The sequence below is a fragment of the Leptinotarsa decemlineata genome, unplaced genomic scaffold (genome assembly GCF_025532065.1).
Source record: "Leptinotarsa decemlineata unplaced genomic scaffold, Ldec_3_MD MMD2_tig00026314_RagTag_RagTag, whole genome shotgun sequence".
NCBI classification, from domain to species: Eukaryota; Metazoa; Arthropoda; class Insecta; order Coleoptera; family Chrysomelidae; genus Leptinotarsa; species Leptinotarsa decemlineata.
In genome coordinates, this window is record NW_027412684.1 from 16,360,034 (window position 1) to 16,372,618 (window position 12,585).

Below are 12,585 nucleotides of genomic sequence, written 5' to 3' on the forward strand. Positions count from 1 at the left end.
TCAGTATATTCCAAATTGAGAGATTCATCACTTATGGATAATATCAAAATCTTTTATACATTGACATACATTGGATAAACCAAACAGTACACAAATAAAAACGATTGAAACAACATAAATTTAAAGTGTTCCTAAGTATACATCACTTTGAGCCACACTATTGATATCGACTAAAAAAAATAGTTTTCTACGTCCTCTGGAGACGCCAACTTGGTGAAACGCGCGTCGGGAAGAGTACTGCAGTTCTGGCGATCAGGAAAAGTGCTTGTTTTGAATTTATTCTACCCCAGAGTGTCCAGTTTTACCTCATATTCTCATTAGACCAATTCTGAAATAGCCCCCTTTGGAGTAATATGAATAGTCCTCATATATATTTCCTATATGAACAATAATTGTTTCTTGGACATGAATAAATGTTCATCATTATTATCTTTCTTCAAGTGGAAACTTTTTCCTGAGTCAACACAGCAAGTATCAGATTCCCCATTTGTTATTCAACCCGATTTGAAAAAACTTTCATTTCCTCCTGAACTCGAGATTAGTCTAGAACCCGTCCGAATTGTGATCAGTATTTTGGAATAAAGAGAGCTGTAAATAACTCTAACAAAAGTTTCGTCTTATCGGCTGGCATAAAAGTTGTGCAAGGTGTGAATTACTTTTACTCGAACAGAATTCTTATACCTACTCGCTGATAAGGCTCCGATTTTCAGACAGTAGCGTATCTTGAAGGAATTTTACATTTTCAAAAATTCAAATGTGGAAAGTAAGGAAACAATACATTCCGTGAATGAGATTATATTATACGAATAGAAAGTTAGAAATTTTTAAAATGATGTTCGAACTTTTGACTGCTTTGCTGATTCACTTTGCTGCACGCTGAATCGACTGAAGATGTCATTGGAGGAGGTCCACAGCTGAATACACCAATTCTCTTTGCCTAGAAGAAATATATATTCATGATTGTTGTACACATTATGACTTTATATGATAAATTAATTGCAATTGAATACCCAACTATTACGATTACAATTTTGGGGCCAACGAGGGACAACATCAAATCATTGGTAGATTCACAACACAACAAAAAAATATTTTTTGAATGTTTCCTACACTAAATTAGTCAATTTCTACTAATTTTGGGGTGATAAAAACGAAAATAACAATGAAAAATTTTTATTAGCTCTGGTTTTTGAGATACACAGTACTTAATCCTAAAGAGTAGTTATACTATACGTGAAAAGTGAAAGTACATAAAACAATATTGTTATGTTTCTTTTAGAATATTTTAAGTACAAAATTAATAAAAAAAAACATTATTCTTAGTGTTTTGACAAATAAAAGAAGTCCATCCGATTCATTGTAAGATCGCTGTCGTTTAGCTTGTCTTTTATAAAAGACTTCTGGAGCATCCCTACACACAGACCAGCAGTAGTCTGCAAGCATTGCTTCATTCCAACGGCCCTGATATCTCTGTTCCATTAAGGCAATGTCTTGATGGAATCTTTCTCCATGTTCGTCACTCACAGCTCCACAGTTTTGTGGGAAGAAATTAAGATGAGAGTGAAGAAAATGAATTTTTAAGGACATGTTGCATCCAAGTTGGTGGTAAGCTTGAAGAAGCTCTTTAACCAATGCTGTGAAGTTATCATCTCTTTTGTTACCTAAAAACCCATGTACAACCCCCTTAAAGGCTTCCCAGGCTCTTTTTTCATTTCCTGTTAAAATCATGTCAAAAGCAGGATCATTTACGATTTCACGGATTTGAGGTCCAATAAAGATGCCTTCCTTGACTTTAGCATCACTCAACCTGGGAAACTTTGCTCTCAAGTACTTAAAAGCTTGTCCTTCCTGGTCCATGGCCTTCACAAAGTTTTTCATTAGTCCCAACTTAATATGTAATGGGGGAAGGAGAACATCCTTAGGATCTACAAGAGGCTCGTAAACTACATTTTTCTCATTAGGGTTTAGGTCTCGTGTAGGCCAGTTCATTTTTTTATAGTGAGATTTTCTATCCCGACTGTCCCACAGACACAAAAAACAACAGTACTTGGTGAACCCTAATTGCATTCCTAGGAGTATAGCAATGACTTTCAGATCACCACAGATGTGCCACTTGTGTTGTTCATATTTGATTGATTGGAGAAGTGTTTTCATATTTATATACGTTTCCTTCATGTGAACTGCATGACCTATAGGAATAGAGGGTAGCTGATTTCCATTATGCAGAAGTACAGCTTTTAAGCTTAGTTTTGAAGAGTCTATAAACAGTCTCCATTCAGATGGAGTGTGATCCAAATTCAAGCAGTCCATCAAACCATTAACATCAGAACAAACTACGAGGTTTTCTTTTTTCTCAAAAAAAGGAAGCAAATCTTTTTGATGCTGTCTGTACTGAGATATTTTCACATCATGTTTTAGAAGATTCCACTGTTGTAGTCTTGACCCTAACAGCTCAGCCTTTTCCTTAGACAAGCGAAGATCTCTTATAAGGTCACTCAACTCTGCTTGACTAATTCTGTGCGGATCACTAGACCTATCGCTTACCTCAAAATCAGGGTCATAGGATGTAGAAGGATGGGATGCTCCTTCTAAACAGTCTTCATCACCTTCCTCTAAAATTTCATAGTTTTGGGGTGGAGAAGGGACTGGCAAATTGTCCGAGTGTGGTACAGGCCGAAGAGCAGATGGGAAAACATATATATAATATAATGATACTATATCTTGAAAACAAGAGCTAATATATGATTTTTATGGTCACTTTCGGTTTTAACACGTGGAAATACATTAAAATCATCTAATTTCAACCCCGAAACAAAAACTTTGTTGTGTTGTGATCGGTGCAATTGGGCATTCTAGTACACTGCCAAAATGTCCTGTATATGTCACTGAGACGAAACGAACACTATGAATAATATAATACTGATCAAATTTGAAAAGATGGATTTTGTCTGTGATCATTTTATTCTTACATACTAGATGGGCTAAAAAGATCGTAGACTAACACATAGATGTCGCTACTAATATTGAATCCATATGATTATCAGTTAACCCTAACCGTCAAAAGACATATGAACTAATTTCACAGCTGTTGGACTGATCATTTCGAAGTAAACGATATTGTGCACACTTAAAGTTTACGACACTCTCAAAGGCCAAAAAAACCAATACATAAAAATGAAACAGCTGCGAACTAGTCCATGTGGACTGTAGAATTGGCGGTTCGTATTGATAGTGAGTGATAGAGTGATAAAATTGAATTTGAAGTCACACTACGGTGACGAATAGAAATCGGGGAATGCGGGGATGGTTATCGCCGGCATGTCATCAATGTTCAGTTCACGAACTGATCGCGATTTGAGTGTTGAAATTCTGAATTGGTGCAGTTATAATTACTTAAAATTTTTGTTATCTGTTTAAAATGTGGCGTCTTTTGACAAGTAATAATAGTATTAACGAGTGTGATAATAACGTAGACTATTTTCGGCGTAATGATTCCAATGGCGATGGTGACCAATGTGAAAAAGAGATATCAGTGAATGAGATTTCAATGCATTTGAATATTGAAACACAGAGAGTTTGTTTCAATGTTTATAAGAGTCTACATCTCAATTTTCGTTTCGAGGGAAACGAACTATTACAAGCAACATCAGATTTGACCTTTCTCAACGCAAAACGCGATGTGATACCAAAACCTTCAGATGTTCATCTAATAAAATCATTGAAAATAACAATATACGAATGTTACGAAAGCAATGAGATTGCTACAACTGAAATCATAAGGAAGAAATTCAATACTTCCGGCCATAACGTGAGCTGCTGTGACAAAACTATTCAGAATTGGATAAAGAAACTAGGAATTTAGATTTAAAATAATAAACAAATGTCAAGCAGTTATGGAAAACAGAAAAATAGTGGAATGGCGTAACAAATACTTAGAACAAATATCTATATATAGACAAGAACAACGACAAAGTTTCTATTTGGACGAAACTTAGTATAACACTCATGACACAGTTACGAAAGGGTGGACTGATCGTTCGAGAATATGTACGCCTAACATGCCTGCAACAAAGGATCGCAATTAATCATTGTGCATTGCGGAGGAAGTAAAGGATGGATTCCGAATTCTATGAAATTATGTAGAAAAAACTTGGGGACTGCAATAGTTGACTATCAAAAGAACATGGAAGCTGATATTTTCGAGGGATGGTTTGAAAACACATTGATCCTCAATTTGGATGCGAATACTGTAATAGTTCTTGACAACGCTTCCTATCATTCGCGACAGCTAATCAAAGTACAGAACAAAAATTCGAAGAAAAAAAATACAAAGTTTTTCAATTGACAACAATTTGTATTTTGGAGATTACTATACCAAAAACCAACTACTTGAAATTTTACATACAAAACATTTGAAAAAGTGTATGGCCCTTGAGAGTATTGCTGAAAAGTATGCCCCTCAGCTACTTCATCAAAAGAGGTTTCACGTATTGAATTCTGTCTTAAATAACGTAGAACAATTGATTTATGATTCAGTAACTATGGTATTCACTAGTGAAAAGTAACTGATTTTCGATTGCGGAAAGTAGTGACGTCAATAATGATGATAACTATTGAATAAATTCTAATAAGAAGGTTTGTAAAAGGTTAGATTTTGTTCAATGAAATTGTTTTTCTTCTAGGTACTCACCGATTCATGAATGTTCTGAACAGTTTTGAAAAATTGTGGAAAGGCAGGTCTTCCAAAATGTGTCACGGCTCTCAAGTTAGTAAACAAAGATTTGTTCGCTACCCTTTGATAATGTCTCTCGCAAATATATAGTAGAATCGTTCTCAAGTCGAATTTTTCATAAAACTGCGTTATGAAGATGTGGCAGCTCACAATGTGTTTGGCATCCTTGCTCTCGACATCTCTGATGATGTCCACCAACCATTCAAACTGTTTTTGTGTCCGGGATACCCATATAAAGTATACCTGTACAAAGGGACATGAAATAAAAAACCCTTTCCATATAGTTAGATTACAAACTATAAATTGAAATTTTCCCAGTATTCTTAGATTTAAATGAAACAATATATAAGTAATATCGAAACAAACAAAAGTACCCCTACTCTCTATTCTCAACAGTTGTCTACGAAAAGTTCACGATAATAATGAAATGTTGATATTCCAATCTGATATTGCGATTATTCGATTGCTTGTTCGTATTGTTCATCCATGATAATGGATAGAAAGATAATTTTCTCACCTTTTTGCAGTGGGTTCTGATTTTGTTTGCTTTATGAGTCACGTCTTTCAAAATACTGGCGAAGGGTGTCACTCCAATACCACCCCCAATTAAAATGGCTACATCGTATGTGTTCCAGTCTTGATGTCCTTCACCATACGGTCCATCAAGATAGAGCTAGAAAAAAATATTATATTTTGAAATGTCAAAGTGATCACCATCGAAAATATTTTTTCCAGTACTGAGGAATAATAACATTTTTTTGCGAAGGAGTTCGATAAGAAAAGAAAAACTCTCAACAAAAATGTATAGATCATGTACAAAATCTTTTTGCAGATGAAAAGCCATCAAATTCCTCATGGAACAACTACTTTCAATTACGATTACAGGCCAATTACGAGGGTTACTTCTATTGTTGTTAGTCGAGTGAATAATACCATATCAAACTTATACCATCTGAAATATCACTCGCAGGTCCCAGACCCTTGTTTTCTGATAAACGAGGAATTTTTATTTCAGTATTTATCACTTTTTTCGAAAATATAAAGTCAAATTTTTCCGGCAAGATAAGTCAATTAATAATCACTGATTATTCTTCAAAAAGAGCGAGATATTTTCAGGTTAATAAAAAAACTGCACGGTTCGGTTCATAATTTAAGTATGAACTTGTTTCCATACGTGTAGTTTTCCTAAAAGCCATATTTTTGGTTCCTAAAATGCTAAGCGTTTTTCCACGATGTTTTTAAATTCAAAAACTGTTTTAAATGACTTTTCAAGGAATGCAAATCACATGCTTATAATAAATGTTTAGTAAACTTTTCAAACTTGATAGGTTTAATTCGAACATCTAGGGAAGAATGAATCAATTTTTTCCATGCCAGAAAAAGATGATGATGCTGACTTGGTCAGTGAGAGGGTGTATTTTTGTACTCAAATCAAATAATAACTAAAGAGGAGTCAGTTAAAAACAGGTTAGCAGAAGGAGATTTCCCTGCAAATCAATGTTCGAAATTGAGAGTAGTTGACGTGGGTTTTTCATATAGTCGGTAACTGAAATGACAAACCTACTAATCTACTTCGTAATTCAAAAGTTCTTCACTTTCTAATATTGATGATAGGATAGAAACAGTTTCTGCATAATCTAATTTCTTCTAAGTATTACCTTGGGAAGTTTAACACTGTCTCTTATCGCCGTTTCATAAGTTTTTCGAATTAGATTGGTCCATGGTCCGACTGATCTGATATGAACTGTCAGATTATCTTCATCCGGCGCTGATGATAGGGTGAAAGGATGGTATTCATTTTCATTCAACTCCATACATGCCAAGCGGACCCACTGGCCTGCTTTGTATTGGAAGTTTTCGGGCTTTTGGAATTCAAGCATTGTAACATCTGAAATAAAAAATTATATTATTCACCTTCTTTCAATAACGATTCCATGAATGAAAGACGAAAGTGTAACCTCTAGCGAAGAATAAACCCAAAACAAGTACATTTTCCAATCACCAGAACTGCAATACTTTTCTAGACGCGCGTTTCACCAACCAAGTTAGCGTCTTCAGGAGATGACGTGAACTTTTTACTTCAAAAGTGACCCTGTACCGGGGTTGCATTTACCCTATGAGTTGACACCCCTTCTCGAATATGACAAATGTTTCATTGAAAATACGACCATTTCCTATAAAGTATTTTTTCTGAAAAAAGATACTTTTTGACTTAAGTGAATATATCACTTATTCAAGCAACGAACCCACATTTCGAACAGTTTTTCGAGACTAACTCAAAAAGAGTGTATTTTATTGGAAAAAAAAGTTCATATCAATTATCGTGTACAGCTTTGGGGAAATTCATGTCATTTCATTCAAATATTCAGGATGCAAAAGAAGGCATTGATAGTGCTGGCTCATATTGGATACAGAGATCACCGTCAAGAACATTTCAAAACACTTAAAATTATGCCATTGCCAGCTTTATTTCTTTATTACGTTTTGATTGAAATTCATAAGAAGAAACCATCCATGCCGGAACAATATCATATACACATTAGAGTGAATCGATTTCGTCTTCACTTATCACAAAAAAAAATCCCATAGATTACGCTCTGTACAATATTGTGTCCCAAGAATTCAAAGAGGTCAAGTCTGAATACTTACAAGAGAAAATTGAAAAATTATTCGTTGAGGTATTGCTTCTATTCTATTCATGACTTCAAAACACATTTTTGTGGTAACACACAAGTCACTACTTTTTGATTTGATGTGTGATTGTTGCTATTTGCTTGTAAATTTTAAGTGTAAAGCCAAGCATGATTTGCTACAAACATATTGTATTATGTAACGTAGTCAAGTAAATATTATTATTATTATTATCAAAATTGTAGTTTATGAAAATCAAAAATGAAAAAAAATTGTGATTATATGGTGTCTGTAGACCCAATATAAATGGAATAATACTTGTTGATGGTTGGTTCTTATTCGTTAAACGCACAAATTGAAAATTTCAACGTAAAGTAAAGAAAACATCATGCATCTTCGGATGGAACTCATAAAAAATTCATGACTTGCCTAAAAATATTTATTCTGGTATACTTTTTATTTTTACAAGTACCTAGCATCAAAACTGAGCGAGTTATAATGATAACATTATTGGTGTCTATTGTTAAAAAATAATGTCAAAAAATAATCAGAAAAAAAATGTATTGTACTATTATATTCCATTACTGAAGAACCCTCTACATATAAAGGCTTCCAACTACTCACTTGAAGGTAGTATTTCTGCACGAATTACTGGAATCTCCACTTTCTTTCTACTGATGCTTATCAAACAGTCCAAAGTGTATAAAATGAGTGGACCGAGGAGAAAGTAGTACGTAAATGGTGGCTAAAACAAAAAAAAAGAATCAGGTGAAATCAGTTTTATAATGATTATCAAGTTGATTTTCATTCTTTTTCAAATAATTCTGAAGAAGTCAATTTTGGAAGTGAATTTTTAAGATAAAATTGAAAATTCAAGTTCATGAATGGTAGAGTTGTGATTTCGACTTCAAAATGAGAATTCTAAAAAATATTTTCATTGTTCCTAGCAGAAAAAATAATATCGTTCACCGGCAAACAACAGTAATGAATTTTAAGCGTTTAGCCTCAAAGTTTGAAATGTTTTTATTGCTTATTTGAAATAATGATGTGATCATAAAAATCCTACCTGAATTAGTCTTCCGGTACCATGTAGAATAAAGAAAATATAAAATATAGGGTAAAGGTTGTGCGTATACCAAAACCAATTGTAAATTTTTCTTCTTATCACTGGCAGAGCAAACATATACATGACTGCCCATATCAGCGTGAGTATCACTCCAGTAATTCCAGTCATCGTTTGCCAGCACCAGTAATGGAATTTTGGAAGCTCGTGAGTCCTACAAAATTGAAATGGATTTTAGAAAAGTAGGTGCTCAAGATTCAATAATTCATTATTATTCTATAATTGGATAGAGCAAAAACCGGGCTAGAATACGCGATGTGCTAGGTTGTTATTGATCCACGTTGTTGATAGGTGGTGAAATATCGAATAAACTTGTTTTCTACTTCATTTCTTACTCATTTCAGTACTGAATATCAAATTCTATTGACTCTCATTCCTTTTTTTTTCTATTAATATGTTTGTTTTCCAAACCATTGTTTGGAATACATTGGTTTGTATATAATTCAGTGTTCATGTAAAAGTATTTGTTTGGAAATAATTTTTTTTTTTCGTGTAATTCAATGTTTATATGAAAGTAGCAGTTTCTGGAAGTTTTTTTCCAGATTTGTGTCTAAAAGTTATTTCTTTGCATGATCTGCACATCCATGTATACAGTTACTTATTTTAAAATTGATTACTTTCTTCGTTTCTTTGGAAGATTTTCAAATTTTTTGTAACAAGATGGAGTAGTAGAAAGCCAAAAAATTTCTTCACCAAAAAATTAGTCACTCCTAAAAATATAACCCGTACAATTTCAATAACAATATTGTAAATCTTTTTTTTTTTTATTTAAGTTACTCAAACAAGACTCAACCTCTAACGGAAGCAAGAAACTCTTTGGAAGGTTCGAAATAGATGAACATTTCAAACTAGCAGACCACTGTTTTAATATTTATGCAGTCATTGTTCACTGTGGTTCTGGCGTTGAATTTGGTCATTATTACGCCTTGGTCAAAGAAGAAATGGACTGGTTTAAGTTTGACGATAGTCGTGTCACGAAGTGTTCTGGCGATGCATTGAATTTATTGGAGCCTCTGGAGACACCCTACATTTTGTTTTATGAGAGAGAGGACATTGTTAGATCAAGATCTTCAGATGATGTGGTGCTGCAGGTTTTTCCGGGTTTTCCTGCAGCTGAAAAAGCAAATGCGCCACTGGAATCAATGAAGTCGCCCCGGAGCGCCAATTAATTTTTATTGTTGTATTTATTTTATTTTTAAAATAATTAAAAGTAAATAAATAGTTACTCTTCAAAGTAAAAATATTTCACTATATTGTGTTATATGAATGATTGTTGAATATTGTCAGTTTATGAAAATGTGAATTGAGATTGGATACAGAAATGATTGATGTATATAATATATCAGAAGGACACATATAATCATGATGAATAATATTTTCTGGTGATCTGAAAGAAAATATATTATAGAGGAATACCGAAAGAGTTAGTTTTTCCCAACTAACACTTTCGGTATGCGTAAGTCATCCAGGTATGTATTGATATGAACGAATTATTTTCAAGCTTAGAATAACTTTATGTGTTTTCCTTCCATTCGACTTCAAGTAGTAGCTGTATTGTATCTAGGTACAATATATCTGTATTCACTTATAAATATTAGAAATATATTTATGATTTAGACTGTATTAACATTTTTGTATGAACTATTATTTTCATATAATGAGGTTTTTACCTGTTTGAAAGTAAATAATAATCATTGTTATGTCATTATTGTCATAATCTTAAGATACCTAGATTGATTTTCGCCACATTGTGGCGAATCTTGTTAATTTTATGAAATGTAGTTATTTCATACTTACGGTCTGAAGTAGTTCCTGAATAGGCACGTTAGATCTTCTGCTGTTTGTGTTGAAATGTGATAGAAATTGAACGCATGTCCTATAATATGCATCACTGAAAATTCATTTAAATCTTTAACACGACGTAAAAAACCTTAAATTGATATAAAAAACCATTGAAATGATATCAGTTATGTACAAAAACATATGTGACGACTTCATGTTTCTCTTGTACCTATCAATTTATTCCTATGGAAGTTGAATGATAAAGAATGCTGATAATAATGAGATATATCACCTGTGAATGCAAATCCCCATAAAGCGATATACTTGTGCAGTTCCACAGAGGCGTCAAAGGGAAAATAGTTGTTGGCAATCGTATCTCTCAGATAAGTGAGAATATTTCTACACATCGTTATCAACAACGATGAATATGTGAACATCATTGCAGATGCAGCTCCTCTTGTGATTGTCACCCCGTATCCAGCAATTCTTCGCAGTCCTGAATGTTCCCTTTCAACAGTGTAATCTGTGATTCAAAATAATCAGATTCAATATGAAGAAAAGTGAATGATGATATGACATTGATTGAGAAATGTTTAAATTATCTTAGTTCAATAATAAACAGAGACTACAAACAAAAACATATAAATATAAGTATTCATTCGGTTGGTGGAATTGGAAACTCTGGTGTTGGCTGAATCTATTAGAAACACATTTCACCTCCTCTCCCCTCACACCCGAATCTGGAGTCCCTCAGGGCTCCCTCCTAGCCCCTTTCCTATTCCATATCAATGTACGCGACGCTCATACCAACAAAAAAATCTCCAGGTACGCAGATGACACGATTCTACTCTTTTTCGACCAATTCCAACCACCAAATGAATACTCATCGAGTCTTTGATGAAAAATTTGAAAATATGAGATTTTATTTCAGTATGGGGTGCAAAATTAAGATCTGATTTTCGATTGACTCACTGGCGTCATATCAGGAAACGCATGAACTTTCAAAATGTCACCAGTAGGATGTAAATCCTAATGATTTTTTCTATCTGAGTTAAAAAATTAATGGAAATATTTTACCTCATTCGAAAAAATCTGAAATAATAAGTATAAAGGGAATAAAATCGTCTTTCTTAATCATATTACACAATAATGTGATTCCCCTAGTCGTAATTCATGTCAATGACGTCCCAGTACGCCAATTATGATTTTTTTCACTTACAATAAGCTCTTTCCAGGAAAATGCATATCAATACTAATGTATACAGAGTTATCCAAAATATTTCCTTCGATTTTAGTTCGATGAATCTCAGGACAGGGTTCTGTTTGTAGGGTCCCGAAGTTTCTCCAAGTGTTTTTAACACTATTTCCTGATCTTCATCTATAATTCTGCTATTCCTCTGATTATTTTCAACTCTGGAACTTTCCCCTTTGAAACGGGCCTCGATTTCCTGTTTACTCCTGCAAGACAAGAAAATTGTAAGCTCAACTATGGCACAATATATCGAGAGTACTTTATAAACTGCAACTGGCAATTTATAAATGAACAGAAAAATTCTTACTTATGCACAAAACTATCGAAGGTTTATTTAATAGCATTTGCTATTAGGAATAACTCGTTAAAAGCTAAGACCTCGTTACTCCTTATCTCGCAAAAGTTTCTCAACTTCTGAGAATTGTCGTTCGTATGGGGGCGACAGCTGATTAACGAAAAAACAGATTTGACTTTCATTTCTACATTGTGAATATGCTAGAATTGTTTAAATTTTATGGTCCGGAGTCTCTGTTATAGAAAACACGTGTTACGTTTTTGTAACACTTTCAGTGAACATCTCACAATGAAGTGTTTTTGAATACATGGAATATGGATTTCCATAGCACTGATATTTCGTGTGAAAGTGGATGATTTACGAATGGTGACAAATTATTAAAATTTTTCTGGAGATTCTTATAATCTTCAAAGTAAGTAACTCATTGAAATACTATATTATTGATATAAACCATGAATAAAAGTGCCCCCAAGTGGACCAGTTTTTCTACCGTCTCGGTACTGTAATACATACTCATAAATATTTTCTATGACATCTTTTGCCTCGTCGAGATAGGTCTTCTTCTTCGATTGCTCATATCCTTTGAAGCCCAGCTTGGCGGCATTCAAATTCTTGATATCTTCGCCGATCATTCTTTTGAAGTCTTCGAACGTCAGATTGTTCTTTTTGTGTTCCACACCTGCCTGTTTCAACATGTGGTTGACAGTGATTTGTATGTCTCTATCATCGACTTTACCTCCAACGGTTTCCAAAAAAGACCTGAACACGAT

At 33.7% G+C, this 12,585-nt stretch overlaps 1 protein-coding gene across 1 annotated transcript in view; it reads right to left on the reverse strand.

Moving 5' to 3' along the window:
• Nucleotides 1-779: 779 nt before the first annotated feature.
• Nucleotides 780-12,585, reverse strand: part of LOC111510352 (dual oxidase 1) — a 49,822-nt gene continuing 38,016 nt past the window's right edge. Inside the window, exons 12-21 of the mRNA XM_074181745.1 lie at nt 12,329-12,574; nt 11,488-11,726; nt 10,561-10,791; nt 10,284-10,377; nt 8,430-8,640; nt 7,988-8,108; nt 6,391-6,620; nt 5,250-5,405; nt 4,691-4,975; nt 780-937 (exon numbers count right to left, since the gene is read on the reverse strand). Of these exons, the coding sequence (XP_074037846.1) occupies nt 815-937; nt 4,691-4,975; nt 5,250-5,405; nt 6,391-6,620; nt 7,988-8,108; nt 8,430-8,640; nt 10,284-10,377; nt 10,561-10,791; nt 11,488-11,726; nt 12,329-12,574 (1,936 nt within the window). The 3' untranslated portion in view covers nt 780-814. The remainder of the gene's footprint in view (nt 938-4,690; nt 4,976-5,249; nt 5,406-6,390; nt 6,621-7,987; nt 8,109-8,429; nt 8,641-10,283; nt 10,378-10,560; nt 10,792-11,487; nt 11,727-12,328; nt 12,575-12,585) is intronic.